This window comes from Penaeus japonicus, unplaced genomic scaffold, assembly GCF_977035675.1.
Source record: "Penaeus japonicus unplaced genomic scaffold, GWHDUDI00000001_assembly GWHDUDI00000015, whole genome shotgun sequence".
Classification (NCBI taxonomy): Eukaryota; Metazoa; Arthropoda; class Malacostraca; order Decapoda; family Penaeidae; genus Penaeus; species Penaeus japonicus.
This window is the reverse complement of record NW_028234417.1, coordinates 12,637,147-12,657,146: the sequence shown is the minus strand read 5'-3', so window position 1 is coordinate 12,657,146 and position 20,000 is coordinate 12,637,147. Positions and strand designations below refer to the sequence as shown.

The 20,000-nt window shown below is 33.8% G+C and overlaps 1 protein-coding gene across 9 annotated transcripts in view; it reads left to right on the top strand.

The window, feature by feature from the left end:
* Positions 1-20,000, top strand: part of LOC122244534 (DDB1- and CUL4-associated factor 8) — a 46,718-nt gene that overhangs the window by 12,966 nt on the left and 13,752 nt on the right. For 6 of the 9 annotated variants that reach the window (XR_015191664.1, XR_015191663.1, XM_086544488.1 and 3 more), the window contains exons 2-10: positions 7,191-7,740; positions 7,967-8,213; positions 8,334-8,592; positions 9,217-9,452; positions 9,576-9,750; positions 9,924-10,089; positions 11,774-11,904; positions 12,108-12,227; positions 13,612-13,734. Coding sequence is in view for 6 of the 9 variants with exons in the window: in XM_086544488.1 (XP_086400614.1) it covers positions 7,212-7,740; positions 7,967-8,213; positions 8,334-8,592; positions 9,217-9,452; positions 9,576-9,750; positions 9,924-10,089; positions 11,774-11,904; positions 12,108-12,227; positions 13,612-13,734 (1,986 nt within the window). In the remaining 3 variants the exon portion in view is untranslated. Of the gene's footprint in view, positions 1-6,563; positions 6,607-7,190; positions 7,741-7,966; positions 8,214-8,333; positions 8,593-9,216; positions 9,453-9,575; positions 9,751-9,923; positions 10,090-11,773; positions 11,905-12,107; positions 12,228-13,611; positions 13,735-20,000 lie in introns of those variants that run through there. The other 3 variants (XR_015191665.1, XM_086544489.1, XM_086544492.1) reach the window with 2 other exon arrangements.

Sequence of the window (20,000 nt, the reverse complement as noted above, 5' to 3'; positions counted from 1 at the left end):
GTGGTGAGTGGTGTGTGTGTGTGTGTGGTGTGTGTGTGTGAGTGTGTGTGTGTGTGTGTGTTGTGTATAATTATTAAAAATTAAATATATAAAATCTATAAATAAGTAAAATAAAACTTTAATAAAAAATAAATATTCTAATCAAGTTATCATAAAAAAAAAATTTATAAAAAATATATATCTATATATAATGATATTCATTATATATAAATATATATATATATTTATACGCTACAATAAATAAAAATCCTCTCTCTCTCTCGCTCTCTCTCTCTCTCTCTCTCTCTCTCTCTATCTCTCTCTCTCTCCTTTCTCTCTCTCTCTCTCTCTCTCTTCTATATATAAGTTAATATATAACATTTTTATATATATATATATATTTTTATATTTATATATAAAATCAACTAATATATATATTCGTATATACTATATACGTAAATATCATTCATATATAAACACTGATTAATACGTTATAATATATTTATAAATATATATTATATATTCAATAAGTACAAATATATATCTAAAAATGTATATATATATAAATTATAAAATATAAGCAATATATAATAAAATAAATTCTAGTATAAATATATAATATATATATATATATATAAAGTTATATATAGTAACGTATACAATATTACTATAAATAATATATATATATATATATATATATATATTTATATATTATTATAATGATAATTATAGTTATAAATAATAAATATACATATTATACTAATAATCCATATATATATTTTTATATACATTTATATATAAAAATGTAAAATATATATACATTTACCAAATAAAATATATATATTTATATCACAAAAATAGTATATAATTTATCTACGTAAATATATAAATATTATATATATTATATGATTACGTATATATATATATACGTATATAAATATATTCGTATATATAAATATACGTATATATATATTATATTTATATATAGTAAATATAATAAATAAATATATTATATAATAATACTTAACTTATAATATATTAATAATATAATATAAATATATATTATGATATATATATATATATATATATATATATATATATATATTTAATAATATAACGAATATATATTATAAATACTATATAATATTAAAATACAATATATATATTAATATTTATAATCAATCTATAATATATATTATATCGACGTATATATATATACACGTAAGCTATATAAATTGAATGATTTATATATACTACAGTATATTTCTAAATACGTATATATATATTAAATATACCGTCCCATATAAATATTATAAACCTATATCATAATATATTATACATATAAACATTATATATACGTATATAAATTAATAATAGTTATATGCATACTTACCACACAATTTCTGTAAAATTAAACCAATATAATATAAAATATTATATAATAAATAAATATATATAATATATATTATAACTAAATAGTTTTATATATATATATTCTATATATTATATATCAATATGTATATAAATCATATAAAGAATATATATATAATTTATATATATAAATATATATATAAATATATTTACATATAATCAATATATCATAAAATCCTATATAAATATATATACTATAAATATACTATATATATATATTATATATATATATATATATAAATGAAATTATAAATCTATATTACAAACCGTATACATCAAAATGTAAATATAAATATATAAATATATAATAAAAATATCTAATAAACTAATAAATAAAAATGATATACACATTCTACTTTAAACTAATATCTCTACATCCACTTAAATATATATATATATATAATATATATTATCATAATATACTAAATATATATATATACTACTCAAATATATATTATAAATATATATATATATATATAAATATATAATACTATAATTAAATATATATTTATGTATATACCAATACAATAATATATACATATATATAAACATCCCAAAAAAACATATCATTTATATATATCAATAATATAAATTAACAAATATATATTATAATATATCAACAAATAATATAATATATAAATTATAATTAAATATAGATGAAAATATAACCATAAACATATATATATAGTATAATTAAAATATTCTTATATACAATCACTGCTATATACCAAACCACAACACCATTGTTATATATGTATATAAAATATAATATATGTCTATATATATATATAAAATATTTTTTTTATAAATATAGTATATAAATATAGGTATAACAAAACACATAAACCCCACCCCACCCCCCCACCACCCCCCAACACAAACCACACCAAATATATCGAATATATCCAATATATAATATATAAATAAAAAAAAATAATATATATATATATATATCTATATATATATATATATATATAAATATTATATATATCATAAAATTATATATATATGTGCAAAATCAATAATTATAATATAATGAAAATACAAACTAAAACAGTGAATGTCTCAAACCTAATAAAACTACTATAAATATATTAATCCAAAATAACATAACAAATATATATAAAATTAAAAATACAACAATAATATATACAAATAAATAAAAAACAAATTTAACAAATTATATAAAAAAAAATATACATACTAAAATACCCAATCATATATCTATATATATAAACCACTAAAATATAAATATAATAAACAAAATAAAAATATTATATATATATAGATATAAAAAACTAATCTTATATAAACATTTGATAAACAATCTAAAAATAAAAAAAATCAAACAAATTATACAAAATATCTAATAACTTAAAAACAAAAAAAACTAACAATAATAATCTTCAAAACAATAATAAAACTAAAAATAAATCAATAAATATCAAAACTCAAAAAAATATTCTAATTAAAAAAAAAAAAAAATATAAATTAAAAAAACACAAAAAATATTGCAACCACAAAAAACTACAACACAAACTAAATTTATATATTCCAAACAAACAAAAACACATAAAAAAATAAAAACAAATAAATTATAAAAAACCACAATAAAACCAAAACCACCAAAACTACCTCGAAACACCCCACATTCAAACATACACACACATTCACTAAATCACATAAACAAAACTCCACACTCCAACACAACCTTACACACACAAAATACCCCCTCACAAAAACAATCAAACAAAAAACCCACAAAATTTCCCCACACAAACACCCAACACACACACAACACACACACCACACAACCACACCACAAAACACACAACACCCACCCACCCCACAACACACACACCACACAACACAACACACACCAAACACACAAACAAATAAATAAAAACACCAAAAAACAACACACATAACACCAACACTCAAACACACACATAAACACACAACAACAAATCACACAACACAAAACACCCACACACAACACAAAACAAACCCACACACACAAAAACACCACAACACCCACACACACACAACAACACACACACACACCCACACCACACCACACACACACACCCCACACACACACAAACAACACCCACAACACACACAAAACACCACACACACACCAACACACACCACAAACACAACACACACCCACCACAAACACCACACACCAACAAACCCCACACACACAACACCAACACACACACACACACACACACACACACACCCACACAAACACACAACAACACACCAACACACACACACAACACAAACACACACACACACACACACAAACAACCACAGACACACCACACACCCAACACACACACACAACAAACACACCCCACAACACACACACACACAACCCACACACACCACACCACCACACACAACACCAACAAAAACACCAACAACACAACACAAACAACCACCCACCCACCCAAACCCACACCACCACAAACACACCACACACACACCACACAACACACCACAAACAAAACACACACACCAACACACACAAACACACACACAAAACACCACACCCACACACCACACAACACACAACACACACACACACAAACACTCACACACACACAAACACACACACACAACACACAACAACACAACCACACCAAACACAACAACACCAACACACACACACACACAACACACACACAACACACACCAACAAACACACAACACACACACAAAAAACACAACACAACACACCACACAACACACACAACCCACAAACACACACAACACACACACACACAACACACACACACCACAACAAACACACAACACACCACAACACCCATACACACAAACACCACACAACCCAAACACACCACCACACCCACACAACCACACCAACACACCACAACACAAACACACACACACACACAACACACAAAACACACACATCACACACAAACACCCACCACACACATAACAACACCCACAAAACACACACTAAATCTCTCAAACCACACATATATACACACATAACACACAAACAAACACACACACACACACACACACACACACCACACACAACACTCACCACCCACACACAATTAAACCACAACACACCCACACCCACACACACACACACAAATAAATAACACACACACACAACCACCACACACACAATACACAAACACAACCCACACACCACATCTCTATCACACAAAACACACACACACACACACACAACAACACACCACACACACACACACGCACACACCACAACACATATAATATATATATATATATATATAATATATATATATTATATATATATACCCACATACACACACAATACAAAACTACACACACACACACTCACACACACAACCACAATCACACACTATCTCACACAACCTACTTACCAAAATAACACCCACACAAACACACACACACAAACTATCTATAACACACACACAACAACACACACACACTCATATAAACCTACACAATACACAACACACAATACACACAAACACCCACCACACACTCTAAACATTACACACAACACAATTTAAATAAACACACACACTACACAAACACACACTCTACACTAACACACACACAACAAACACAACACAAAACACATAAAAAACACAAACACACACATACAACCAAACAAACACAACAACACACACAAACTCACCACTCACAAACACAACACACACAAAACACACAATACATCACACAAAAAAACAAACAAACACAAACGACACACAAACACACAAAAACACACACACACACACACACACACACACAAACAACACACACACACAAAAACACTACCCACACACAACACACAAAAAACACCCCAAACCAAAAACCAAACACTCAAAAAAAACACACAATCACCTCAACACACACACACACACACACACACACACACACAAAACACACACACACAACAAACACCAAACTAATCACAAACACCCACAAACCCACAAACAATCAACAACCAACAAACACCACACTCAAATACATAAAACACATAAATAAAACCACACACACACACACACACAACACAACACACACAAAAAAAACACACACAAACACATACTACACATACACACTCACACACACACAAAACAAACAAAAAAACACACAAACAAAAAAAACACACAATCTATCCACAAAAACACATCATATCTCACACTCACACATATACACACATACATACACAAAAATACACATAAACATAAATTCAAAACACACACATCACACACACACAAAGACACACACACACAAACACCCACACACACCCACCCACCCACACACACCACACTAAAACACAACACACACACACACACACAAAAACAACAACCACACAACACAACAAAAACACACACACACAGACAAACACACACACACACACACAAACATAAATACATACACACACACACACACACACACATACACATCCCACATAAACATACACTATACATAACATACATACAATACACACAACACATACAACACACAATACACACAACAAATACACAAACACCACAACACACATCCCCCCAACACACACAAAAAAAACCCGCACACACACACACACACAACACAACACCCACAACACACACCACAAAAAAACCACCCACACTCACACACAAAACACACAAACACAAACACCCCCCCACAAACACCCCCACCCACACACAACACACACAACAAACAACACAACAAAAAACACCCCCAAACACAAACACACACACACCCCAACACACCACACACCACACACACACCAAAAAAAACACACACAACAAAATCTAAACCTTTTGTTGCTGGGATTAGTGTAGAAGTGCAATGCAGATACAGGGAAACAAAAGGAAAGATGGACGGCCTTTACAAATCAGCATGAAGATTGATTGAATTAAAAAAGGGAGTACTGGTACAAATCTGACTTAAATTGAAGGAGAGATTATAGCATTATGATTGTGAAGATTTCAAATTATTGTGAAAGTGCTCTTGTTTTGGAATCTGATAAAAATGTTCCTATTATGCATTTTAGTCATTTATTTATTGGAATGATTTAATATTAAGTGTTATCCTGTTCACAGGTTTTTCTTTTATTAAAGTGTTATGTTTATCTGTCCATTTTTCAGTATACTGCAGTTGCCTTACTGTATATAAGAATGACAAATGCAGGTGACATTTCATAATTGGACAGGGGCTAGATAAGTACAGTTCATGGCACCATTCCTGAATGGAGCATCTTTACCCTTGCTCCATAACCCTAAATATAGTATTACAATTCAATGTTTGTTTTAAGACATTTGAGAATAGAGGACTGTTGAAAGTATTTGAAGTTTATAATTAATATTGCATGAAGGTAATAATGCCAATGCCATGGTGAGGTTTCATTCAGTAAATACTTAGTAAGTACTAACCTAAATTATTTTTCATGCATTCAGAACCTCAAAAAATCTATTCCCATTATATTTGCATGTTACCAAAAGTTTGAAATTGGATATGATGAATTGAGGGTGGAGTGTGTATTGATTGAATTTATGTTTCAATATATTACCCTTTGCTCATGTTAAATTGTATGATTAACTGCATCAAATCCTTCCTCCATAGACCTTGCTGATTCAGATGAAAAGTAGGGAAATATTCATGGACTTGAAGGTACCATAAATCAAGGAGCTTTCTGAAGCTGTGCTTAGCCATGATTAGCCATGTTAAACATTACCAATGTCACTAACCTTTTGGATATATACTTCTCACTTCAGGTGTAACACAAACCTCTCCAGATGGCAGAGGCATCTGATTCCTCCCATGAGCTTGAGGTGGAGACAAGTACCCCGAAAGACAGTGACTCATCTTTGCTTAACAACAGCAACAAGAGAGATCGAAATGTCAAAAAAGATGACTCTGGGATATCCAGTGAGAGATTAGAAAATTCAGATGATGAAGGGAACAAGAAATTAAAGTCAGAAGGAGAGAAGAAAAGTGGTGAGTCCTCAGGCACATCATTTGGCAAGGGGAAGACCTCTCGCCAGAGAAGCTACAGACCAAGGTTGTTAGAATCGAGTTCAAATGATAGTGATGATGATGATGACGACGATGACAGTACCCTTCGTGCAAGCAACAATGAAGATAAAAAGTCTGACACGGCTTTGACACGAAGAAACAACTTAACCATAACTTCAGCATCAGAAATGGAGGATACAAGTGCAGATACAAGTCGTGACACTGAGACAGATCACATGGAGCCTACTAGTCCATCAGCAATGGAGACTGGAAGTGCTGCAAGTGGAAACACCGAAGATGATAATACAGGTAAAGTTTAGATCAGATGCAGTTGTGAGGATGCCTATGGCTGCTTACTGTATATATCAGGATGCCATTAATTTTTTTGCTAACGTTATGTTTGCAAGTGTATCAGGAATACCAGAAAAGATTACTAGAAGATCTCATGTCTTTTGCAGTATCCTTTATAAATGTAAGAATTTGAACTTTATTTCCTATTGCAGACTGTAGCATTGTAGTTTGTTTTACTTTAAAGATGACTCTCCACCATTGGAACGCCGCATTGAACGACGTTTCAGCAGCCAAAGAATATTTGGCGGACTTCTCTCAGACACGGATTCAGACTCAGATGATGGTGGGCGACGGATGGGCCTCCAGGATGGTATAGAGAATGAAACACAGTGGAAGGACACAGAAGAAGCCATTGCCAAAGAAATGACAAGAATTAAGGAACGACCCAAACCAAAACACCATTGGAATTTTGTAGATCAAGTTGTTCAGAGGTTGGTTTATTGATAACATGAATGTTATTTATACATCATGTAAGTTGATATCTTTGATGGTTGCATGTGGGACTTTTACCACAAAGGACTCGTAAAAACTCTGTTCTAAATCCATTCCAGGCAGTTGGGCAGTCGAGCAAGGTACCAGTCCTCAGTGTTATTTAGTCATCACTACTATGACTCACTCCATGTACCTAAGCGCCTTGAACTCATGTACAAGATGGAGTTCCATAGGGGATGTGTCAATGCCCTTAGTTTCAATGCAAGTGGCACTAGGCTTGCTAGTGGCTCAGATGATTTCCAGATTGCCATTTGGGACTGGGCTCGAGAGAAAGCCATAATCACATTCTATAGTGGACATAGGAATAATGTATTCCAGGTAAGTTTGAATTTACTGATTGCCTTTTTGTTCCTTCAGGTTTTAGTACTTTTAAAACCATTGCTTTTTTTTTTATTCAAAGCATGAAGATGCATTTGCTTTGATTTTTCTGTCAGTGTAAAAATAATGAATATATTAAAAAAAAGTTTTTGTTAATTAATCCAATCCTGATGGGCCTGGCGAGAAGTGGCAACCCCCTATGGCGGGCCTATGCAATATTGCATCGGGAACGTCACACTGGTGTGTCGCCCTGTCATCAGGCATTTAGCCGTGTCACACGGGTGTGACACACCGTCATCATTGGGTTAACAAGGAATATATAGTTTGATCCAAAAGAAATCAAGTAATTCAAATTTTTCAAGATTTAGACTGCCTAAGTCAACATAACTTGATATTGTAAACTGGATAAGGATGTATGTTTTCTATAAGGGTTATGCTATTTAAAGATGAACCTCAGTAGCTATTTGGGCTTGTGATAATTGTAAAGTTTCTTCATTGACCAGTCAAAATATTTATTAGATTATGTTAATTATCAGTAGCTGGTTTTTGTTTGATTATAGTGTAAACAGAAGTTCATCTGAAGAAAAGTCATGTTATATAGAGTTAATGGATGATCTCTTACAGAGCAAGTTCCTACCACTGAGTGGTGATACACACATTGTATCCTGTGCAAGGGATGGTCAAGTCCGCCTGGCTGAGCTGTCCTCCACTGGAGTGTGCAAGGCCACAAGGAAGTTGGCCAAGCATCATGGCCCTGCTCATAAGCTTGCCACCCTCCCTACCTCCCCACATGTTGTTTTATCTGCTGGAGAAGATGCTGTTGTACTTAACATTGATATTCGTCAGGAACAGCCTAGCAGGTTTGTGTGTTTGTATAATAGCTTGTACTTGTAGATGATATATAATCTTAGTTTTGCCATATAATCTTAATTTTTTATTACTGAGAACAGTAATTTCAGACATATTGGAACTTGAATTTTCAGGGTGGCATTTGTGAAGGACATCTCTGGTAGTCGTGTGTCTCTGTACAGCATTCATGCTCATCCAATCAATGAAAATCAGTTTTGTGTTAGTGGGCACGATCAGTATGTTCGAATATATGACCGACGTTGTGGGAATCTTGACTTCCCAGTTTTGAAGTTCTGTCCAAGACATTTGGTAAGTGGAGTCTCAGTCTTTAGATATCTCTCTTGGTATGGATGTACTCTCACATGTAAATATGAAAAAGGTATATTTTGATGTTGCCTCAATACCAATGTATTCACAGCTGTTCTATTTATATAAAATGTGACATATAATACACCTGGATTTATAAACACACATGCTTACAGTATGAGGCTGTCCCAACACCAACAGTGACTTGTGCAGTCTACAGTGGTAATGGAGACTCTATATTGGCATCATATAATGATGATGATATTTATTTGTTTGATACATCACGCTCTGAAGCTGCAGATGCAGTCCATAGATACTCCGGCCATCGTAATAGTGCTACAGGTATGTGAGATAGCTTAACCCAATTCAGATGGGTAGTATTTTCCATATGTGGCTGCTCTACTACCTCACTACCTCTCTTGCTCTCTTCCAGCCTCTCATTGTAACACTAAAACCATTTATGTGTTGGTCATTTTTTGAGTGATTTGCCATGTTTCTATTCATACTTGTATACTCAGTATAGTAAAAGTATTATAGCGTCATGGGAGGACAAAAAACAAGTTTTTGAATGTCCATCAAGAGTTGGAGCCCAAAATAAGCATTCAATTCTGCTTGTGAGGTTGTTGGTTGTTGGTCACTGGTGATAGTACCTAAGGGAGAGAAAAAAACAAAATTCTTCATAAAAGAAATACACAGAATATGAAATTTTATGTCACATATTTTGAGTGGAAACATAACTATAAAATGGAAGGTAACTTCCTGGTTAGTCTCCAGGACTAGATGGTTGATGAGTTCAGGTGTGAGATATTGGGAATAGATCTTTAACCAAAAAAGAAAGCAACAATGAAATAGCATTGCTGTTTTCTATGAAAAATGTTAGTTCCATCTATGTTTGTCATCATTTTATACTCTTGGTAATTAGTGGCTAATAGTGTAAGCACAGTAATATGTAATTGCTTTCAGTGATATCTGTGGAAAGAAAACAGTGAAAAAAGAAAGGACATCAGTATTTCCATGATAGATGTTATTGCCATCTATGTGTCTGATTTTATACCATAAGTAATTAGTGGCTAGTAAGGTAATTATAATAATGATAATTACCATCATTAGGCACAAGAGCAAAATACTGATCATATAATAAAAGCAAAGCGAGCAACTCTCCCAGATCATCATATACGGGGTGATGCAGGCATTCTGGCTAGAACCTGGCAAGTCATATATATCATGTCACCATCTGATAGGATGAAAACTCATGTGTCATGTATGTCTTGACACCCATCCACAGTGGGTGTTTTTTATGCTTTGATCTATTTATGGTCAGTTATTTTCTCTCCTTTTATTTCCTAAATTCATATAGACCTCCAGACTTTATTCAATTATCATCAATTAGATAGTTACTAATTGGTCTTCTTATTTTCCTTTATATAATATATCTTGGTGATCCTTGTTCAGAAATCTTCAAACATTAATTTTTCATAAATATGCTTATGTAATCCAATCAATTTTATCAAATAGTTATAATAGCTCTCTTCCAGCCTCAGGTCCATTAGCAGTGACAAACAGTACAAGAGATCTTTTTCCATTTATTTAAATAATCAGACATCTATCTAATTCTCATAGAGAAGCTCATAATGTTACCTTGCCTGTATTTTAAGGTAATAATGTTTGTTTCATACTTCAGTTTCTCAAAATACCATTAATAGCTTTTAAAATGGTTTACATAATGGAAAGTAGGATTTGCTAAATATGAAATAAAAAATCCTTTAAAATGTGACATTCTTGTAAGAAAACAAAAATTATATATACCCCCCCCCCATCCCTAGGCAAATTTTCTTTTATTATAGACATTTTTTCACCCAATTTAGGATCTCTGGTATTGATGAGACATGGATTATCTTTGACACAGCTTAATTTATTTTGTATTTGTCCCTCACTTTTTCTTTGTTTCTCATTGTGCTTCTAACTATGAAAATATCAAAATTTTTAGTAATATACATTACTCTTATACTCTGTACTTTCCCAACAGTTAAGGGTGTGAATTTCTTTGGTCCTGGAAGCCAGTACATTGTGTCAGGGTCAGACTGTGGAAACATCTTCTTTTGGCACCGTGAGACTGAGGCCATTGTCCAGTGCATGCCGGGAGATGAGAATGGAGTGGTAAGTTCTCATTAGATCTGTTGAAAACTTATCTGAACATCTTAATCTGTGACCTGTCTCAGAATGGTAAAGTGCAGAATTAGAAGTATATGCAGTTCAAAATGATACAACTATGAACTATATGATTTTTTTTTCTCATTTGTGAATTTAATGGTATGATGCACTGTACATAAAGTGTTGTTGTTTTTTTTTCATTTGCAAAGGTTAATGTGTTGGAGCCACATCCTCACATACCAGTGCTGGCTACAAGTGGCCTTGATGATGATGTTAAAATTTGGGTGCCAACGTGTGAGGAGGATCCAGACCTGCCAAACCTGGAACAGGTACGCTCCTTTTTTCTTATTTCTTTCTCTCCCCACCCCTTCCCTTCCCTTCCCTTCCCTTCCCTTCCTTCCCTCCCCTCCCTCCCTTCCCTTCCCTTCCCTCCCTCCCTCCCTCCCTCCCCTTCCCTTCCCTCCCTTCCCTTCCCTCCCTTCCCTTCCCTTCCCTTCCCTTCCCTTCCCTTCCCTCCCTCCCTTCCCTTCCCTTCCCTTCCCTCCCTCCTCCCTTCCCTTCCCCTCCTCCCCTCCCCTTCCCTTCCCTTCCCTTCCTTCCTTCCTCCCTAACTTCCCTTCCCTTCCCTTCCCCTCCCCCCTCCCCTCCCCTCCCTCCCTTCCTTCCCTTCCCTTCCCTTCCCTTCCCTTCCCTTCCCTTCCCTTCCCTTCCCTTCCCTTCCCCTCCCTTCCCTTCCCCTCCCCTCCCCCCCCCTCCCCTCCCCTCCCCTCCCCTCCCCTCCCCTCCCCTCCCTTCCCTTCCCTTCCCTTCCCTCCCCTTCCCTCCCCTCCCCTCCCTTCCCTTCCCTTCCCTTCCCTTCCCTTCCCTTCCCTTCCCTTCCCTTCCCTTCCCTTCCCTTCCCTTCTCTTCTCTTCTCTTCTCTTCTCTTCTCTTCTCTTCTCTTCTCTTCTCTTCTCTTCTCTTCTCTTCTCTTCTCTTCTCTTCTCTTCTCTTCTCTTCTCTTCTCTTCTCTTCTCTTCTCTTCTCTTCTCTTCTCTTCTCTTCTCTTCTCTTCTCTTCTCTTCTCTTCTCTCTCTTCTCTTCTCTTCTCTTCTCTTCTCTTCTCTTCTCTTCTCTTCTCTTCTCCATTTTCTCTTCTCTTCTCTTCTCTTCTCCATTTTCTCTTCTCTTTCTTCTCCATTTTCTCCTTCTTCTTTTCTTTTCCTTCTTCTCCTTCTTTTCTTTTCCTTCTTCTCCTTCTTTTCTTTTCCTTCTTTTCCTTCTTTTCTTTTCTTTCTTCTCCTTCTCCTTCTCTTCTTTTCCTTCTTCTCCTTCTTTTCTATTCCTTCTTCTCCTTTTCTTTTCTTTTCTTTTCTTTTCTTTTCTTTTCTTTTCTCCTCTTCTCTTCTCTCTTCTCTCTTCTGTCTTCTCTCTTCTCTCTTCTCTTCCCCTCTCTTCCCTTCTCTTCCCTTCTCTTCCTCCCCTCCCCTTCCCTTCCCTTCCCTTCCCTTCCCTTCCCTTCCCTTCCCTTCCCTTCCCTTCCCTTCCCTTCCCTTCCCTTCCCTTCCCTTCCCTTCCCTTCCCATCCCATCCCATCCCATCCCATCCTATCCTATCCTATCCTATCCCATCCCATCCCTTCAGTTTCTTTCTCTCTTTTCTCTTTCTCTCTTTCTCTCTTTCAGATGTTATTTTTATCAAGTTATGCATTATCAATTGTTTTATTTTTTCCAGACTCTCAAGTCAAATTTAAGTAAGCGCCACAAGGAACGAAATGAAGAATTCACTGGCCTTGATTCCCAAATGCTTATGGTCCTTTGGCATCACATCAGACGGACAGACCGCAGACGACGTAGGGTAAGTTACCAAATTTTGATAGTTGCGCTTCTTTGATGGACTAAATTCAAGTGTAGTTGTCTCTTTTGAAGGTGAGTTAAATTTTTGCTTATACTTTTTAATGCTATAAATATGATTTGGATTTGGCAGTAGAATAGATTATGTGTAAGTTATCAAGGAGGAGCTTTGGAAAGGTAGTAAGAACAAGTAATGTTATCCATGTTATTCTTTATGATAAAATTTCAAAGCCTAAAAAGGTGTTCTGCATTATGTGATTTTGCTGTACATGACTATCATTGAATATTTTGTGACTGTTAACCCATTGCGGACGGGGTACCTAACTGGTTGTCAGAATGGGCGATATACGACACTAGCGGCACTGGCTAAAAATTACCCTCTTGGTAGCCCAAACAATATTTTTCCACAAATCCATCAGAAAATACGGGTTTAGGCTGATTTTGGAAGCCTGTAGCTCTGGAGCTAGCACCATTACAGCCATAATACTTCATGACTGCGTGCGCAATTCAACTGTGAGCAGATCCCAATGTCTTGTCATGTACACATTAACCCATCCCCGGGGGGGGCGGGAGGCCTTGAATGCCCCAAATCCGGGCGTTCAAATAATTATTAGGCCAATTCTAAATCTTGGCAATGGCTGGCAAATACCCGGGCGCCCCTGGGCTTTGCTTTTGCGCTGTAACACATGCTGTACCACCCGTCCTGTGTGGGTTAACATCCGTGTTTTAGGCCTAATCAGTACTGACATGTATGTTATGACACCTGTACGCAATGGGTTAATCTATATATACATTTTTGGATTTGGATAATTTGGATGTTTATTCCAGGTCACTGATATTACAATTTTATTTATTCAATGATTATTATATTCTGTTATTTTTTAAAGTGTAATTTTTTATTTTCACTATTATCACCCTTGAGTAACTTTTAGTAGAAGAAAGTAAGATAGGGATATTTACAGTGAAAGTAGTCTTTGATTCTGCAGAGTTGGAATCAAAGGGGAATGCTTACCAAGTATTGATTGTTATGATACACTTAGAAGAAAGTTATAAGAGGATAGGAAAAGGTGTATATGGGTAAAGTTAGATTGAAGCATACATTTGTGATCATTCTATGTCATGTTTATATTGTGTCCTACCTCAACCTGTTTACTAGCCAATAATAAAAGAGGTAAACTTAGAACTCATAAAGAATTAAGAGGGTGTCACTAGTCATATAATCCTATGGGAGTAAAAAATATTTGGTAAGAATAAACAAAGTCTCCCTGGCCCAACAATGCTTCTGAACTTGTGTTCTAGTTTAACACTTATGTGGCAGGCATCACTTTTGTATTGCTTTTTTATTTTTGTTGAAATTAAGCTATTTATTTTTGCAGTTGTGTAACTAGGGCAACATGCCAAGTGCTAGTTAGTTTCACTTTGCCAATATATTCTGAATAAACACATATCAAACCATAAGTCTAGAAATTGATAGAAAACACAGACACTTAGCCCTTAACCCTGCTGAGATGGGCCACATCTTAGGACTTATGGTATGAATATAAGTCTATATATGATATATTAGCAAAGTGATACTGATAAGTATTTGTATAATAGATCATCATAACTGAAGGAATAGATAGTTTGTAATTTCAACAGAAGGAAAAACAAAGTACAAAAGTGATCCGACCACGTGAAAATGCCTGTTGCAGAGGGGTTAAGTTGCCCAGCTCAGGCTGAATATCATACCGTACCAACCCTACTTCTAGCATACTGACAGGATTGGGCAACAGGATAGACTAGGTTTATGCAATAATACTGTATATGTCTTGATGCACAAGGGGTTAAGAGAGCAAATTGAGACTAGACAGAGGTTGTATGGTTCTTAGGGAAGCTATGTAAATGTTGGTTAGAGGCAAAATAAGTTCCAGGTATCCTTTTGAGAAGCAAATTTCAGTAGTTAGGAATAGTGTGGGAAATTAGCTTGGTAGAATAGTTTTATGTTCTGAATATAACAGAATAATGGAATACGACTAGAATTGAAAGTAGAATTTGAGTTCATTATATCAATAAATGCTACAGATGCTCATATATACTCATAGAGGAATTACGCTAATAACCATTTACCAATTATATTTTTTAGAGTTTCCTGTTATTCGTTTTATTACTTTGTCATAAATGCTCTTATCTTGATTATTTTGATCATGGCTATCGCAAGTATTATCACATCATCATACTCATCAGAAATAGAAGCAGTAACAGAGAAACATGAATTTTTTCATCAACTTCATTATCATCAGCAGTTTAATCATTAATATTATTAGTCCGTTTCACAAATGTTATTGTAGCTGATAGTGTTATTATAAAATTTTCAGTTATTAATACTTGAAATATAAAATTAAAATTTTTTGAACATTTTGTTATTGGCATCTTTATTTTATTTTCTGTACCATGGTGGTGTTGATAACATTACCTATTGTAGATATGGTTGTAGGTGTATCAATGCTGTTCCTATTACCATTACTTGTCAGTGTAGTTTGTGTTTTTCATTTTGTTTTGATTATTATTATTATTATTATCATTATTATTATTATTATCATTATTATTATTATTGTTGTTGTTGTAGTTGATAATGATGCTGTGACTGTTGTTGTTATTATTGTGTTGTTATATATTTTTGAAATTGTTATGGTTGTTATTGTTGCTCCCTTTTGTTATTGTTATTGAAATTATTAATATTTTTATTATTATTATCATTGTTGTTTTTATCTATTTTATTATTGTTGTTGTTATTATTATTATTATTATTATTATTATAATTATTATTATTATTATTATTATTATTATTATTATTATCATCATCATCATCATCATCATCATCATCATTATTATTATTATTATTATTATTATTATCCTCATTCTCTTCCATTGCCATTGCCATCACTATCATTATCATTATTATTATCATCATCATCGTCATCGTCATTAATATCATTATTATTATTGTTATCATTATTGTCATTATTTTTATTATTATAATCATTATTATTATCATTATTATTAATATTATTATTAAGATTATCAATGTTAAAATTATCATTATAATTAATCCTTATATGGCAGCTAGTATTATGTTGTGTTTGTCCAACACCAATATCACATGTTACGGGTGTATAAGCATGTTTTTGTGTGTGTTTGTGGGAAGTAAGTTACCAGAAAGCAGATGTAGGTCCTCAAACACCATCTGTCATCCTTCACTTCTTGCCGTTCATCCTCACTTAGTACCTGAGGACCACACTGAGACGAAAGTTAAAATCACACTGATTATACTGAATAGAAAGTTATATTCACACTGATCGCAGTGAATAGAAAGTTAAAATCACACTGATTATACTGAATAGAAAGTTAAATTTACATTGAATAGAAAGTTAACAAAATCCCGAGGGGCCCGGCAAGAAGTGGCAACCCCTTATGCAGGGCCTATGCAATATTGCATCGGGAACGTCATCATTGGGTTGAAATCACACTAATTGCACAGAATAGAAAGTTAAATTCATACTGATCGCACTGAATAGAAAGTTAAAATCACACTGATTGAACTGAAAGAAAGTTAAAATACACTGATTGAACTGAAAGAAAGTTAAAATCACACTGAATAGAAAGTTAAATTCACACTGATTGCAGGGAATGGAAAGTTGAATTCGCACTAAATAGAAAGTTAAAATCACACTGATTCAACTGAAAGAAAGTTAAAATCACACTGATTGAACTGAAAGAAAGTTAAAACACACTGATTGAACTGAAAGAAAGTTAAAATCACACTGAATAGAAAGTTAAATTCACACTGATCACAGGGAATGGAAAGTTGAATTCGCACTAAATAGAAAGTTAAAATCACACTGATTCAACTGAAAGAAAGTTAAAATCACACTGGTTGAACTGAAAGAAAGTTAAAATCACACTGAATAGAAAGTTAAATTCACACTGATCACAGGGAATGGAAAGTTGAATTTGCACTGAATAGAAAGTTGAATTTGCACTGAATAGAAAGTTAAAATCACACTGATCACACTGAATAGAAAGTTAAAATCACACTGAATATTAAGTTAAATTCACATTGAATAGAAAGTTAAAATCACTCTAAATATTAAGTTAAATTCACATTGAATAGAAAGTTAAAATAACACTGATCGCACTGCATAGAAAGATAAATTCATACTGATCGCACTGAACAGAAAGTTAGAATCACACTGATCACACTGAATAGAAAGTTAAAATGTCACTGAATAGAAAGTTAGAATCACACTGATCACACTGAATAGAAATTTAGAATCACACTGAATTGAAAGTTAGAATCACACTGATCACACTGAATAGAAAGTTAGAATCACACTGATCACACTGAATAGAAAGTTAGAATCACACTGAATAGAAAGTAAGAATCACACTGAATAGAAAGTTAGAATCACACTGATCACACTGAATAGAAAGTTAGAATCACACTGATCACATTGAATAGAATGTTAGAATCACACTGATCACACTGAATAGAAAGTTAGAATCACACTGATCACACTGAATAGAAAGTTAGAATCACACTGAAAAGAAAGTTAAAATGACACTGAATAGAAAGTTAGAATCACACTGATCACACTGAATAGAAAGTTAGAATCACACTGATCACACTGAATAGAAAGTTAGAATCACACTGATCACACTGAATAGAAAGTTAGAATCACACTGATCACACTGAATAGAAAGTTAGAATCACACTGATCACACTGAATAGAAAGTTAGAATCACACTGATCACACTGAATAGAAAGTTAGAATCACACTGATCACACTGAATAGAAAGTTAGAATCACACTGATCACACTGAATAGAAAGTTAAAATCACATTGAATAGAAAGTTAAAATGTCACTGAATAGAAAGTTAGAATCACACTGAATAGAAAGTTAAAATCACACTGAATAGAAAGTTAAATTCACACTGATCACAGGGAATGGAAAGTTGAATTTGCACTGAATAGAAAGTTGAATTTGCACAGAATAGAAAGTTGAATTTGCACTGAATAGAAAGTTAGAATCACACTGATCACACTGAATAGAAAGTTAGAATCACACTGATCACACTGAATAGAAAGTTAAAATTACACTGAATAAAAAGTTAAAATCACACTGAATAGAAAGTTAAAATGTCACTGAATAGAAAGTTAAATTCACACTGATCACAGGGAATGGAAAGTTGAATTTGCACTGAATAGAAAGTTGAATTTGCACTGAATAGAAAGTTAGAATCACACTGATCACACTGAATAGAAAGTTAGAATCACACTGATCACACTGAATAGAAAGTTAGAATCACACTGAATAGAAAGTTAAAATCACACTGAATAGAAAGTTAAAATCACACTGAATAGAAAGTTAGAATCACACTGATCACACTGAATAGAAAGTTAAAATGACACTGAATAGAAAGTTAGAATCACACTGAAAAGAAAGTTAAAATCACACTGATCACACTGAATAGAAAATTAAAATCACACTGAATAGAAAGTTAGAATCACACTGATCGCACTTAACCCTATCCCGATGCGCCCAGCGATAAGTGGAAGCCCCCTACGCCGGGCCTGTGCAATATTGCATCGGGAATGTTACACTGATGCGTCGCCCCGTCATCGGGCATTTAGCTGTGTCACACAGGTGTGACACACCGTCATCAAAGGGTTAATAGAAAGTTAAAATCACAATGATTGCACTTCACCCAATGATGACAGTGTGTCACATCCGTGTGACACGGCTAAATGCCTGATGACGGGGCGACACACCAGTGTGACGTTCCCGATGCAATATTGCATAGGCCTGGCTTAGGGGGTTGCCACTTCTTGCCGGGCCCGTCAGGATTGGGTTAATAGAAAGTTAAAATCACACTGATCACACTAAATAGAAAGTTAAAATCATTGTTTGCAACCTGGGACCTCTGATGGTTGTTCAAGTTTTTGTGAAACTTCAACTCAAGCAGGAAAAGGAACTCAAGAGAAAGCAAATCTTCTTAACTTGTTGATGCTGGGAACATGCATTTCTGACTTTGATTTTATTTTATTCATTTATTTTACATGTTGATGGCTCCTGAAGTATTTAGTCACCAAGGAGTCATTTGTAAGGCTTCCTGACTTCACTTGTTTTCATGTTCCTTAATTTTTTGTGATTGAAAAAAAAGAAGTAAAATCTATTACTATTATTGTCTTTATAAATATCATCACCATTGTATCATTTCTGATGATAGTGA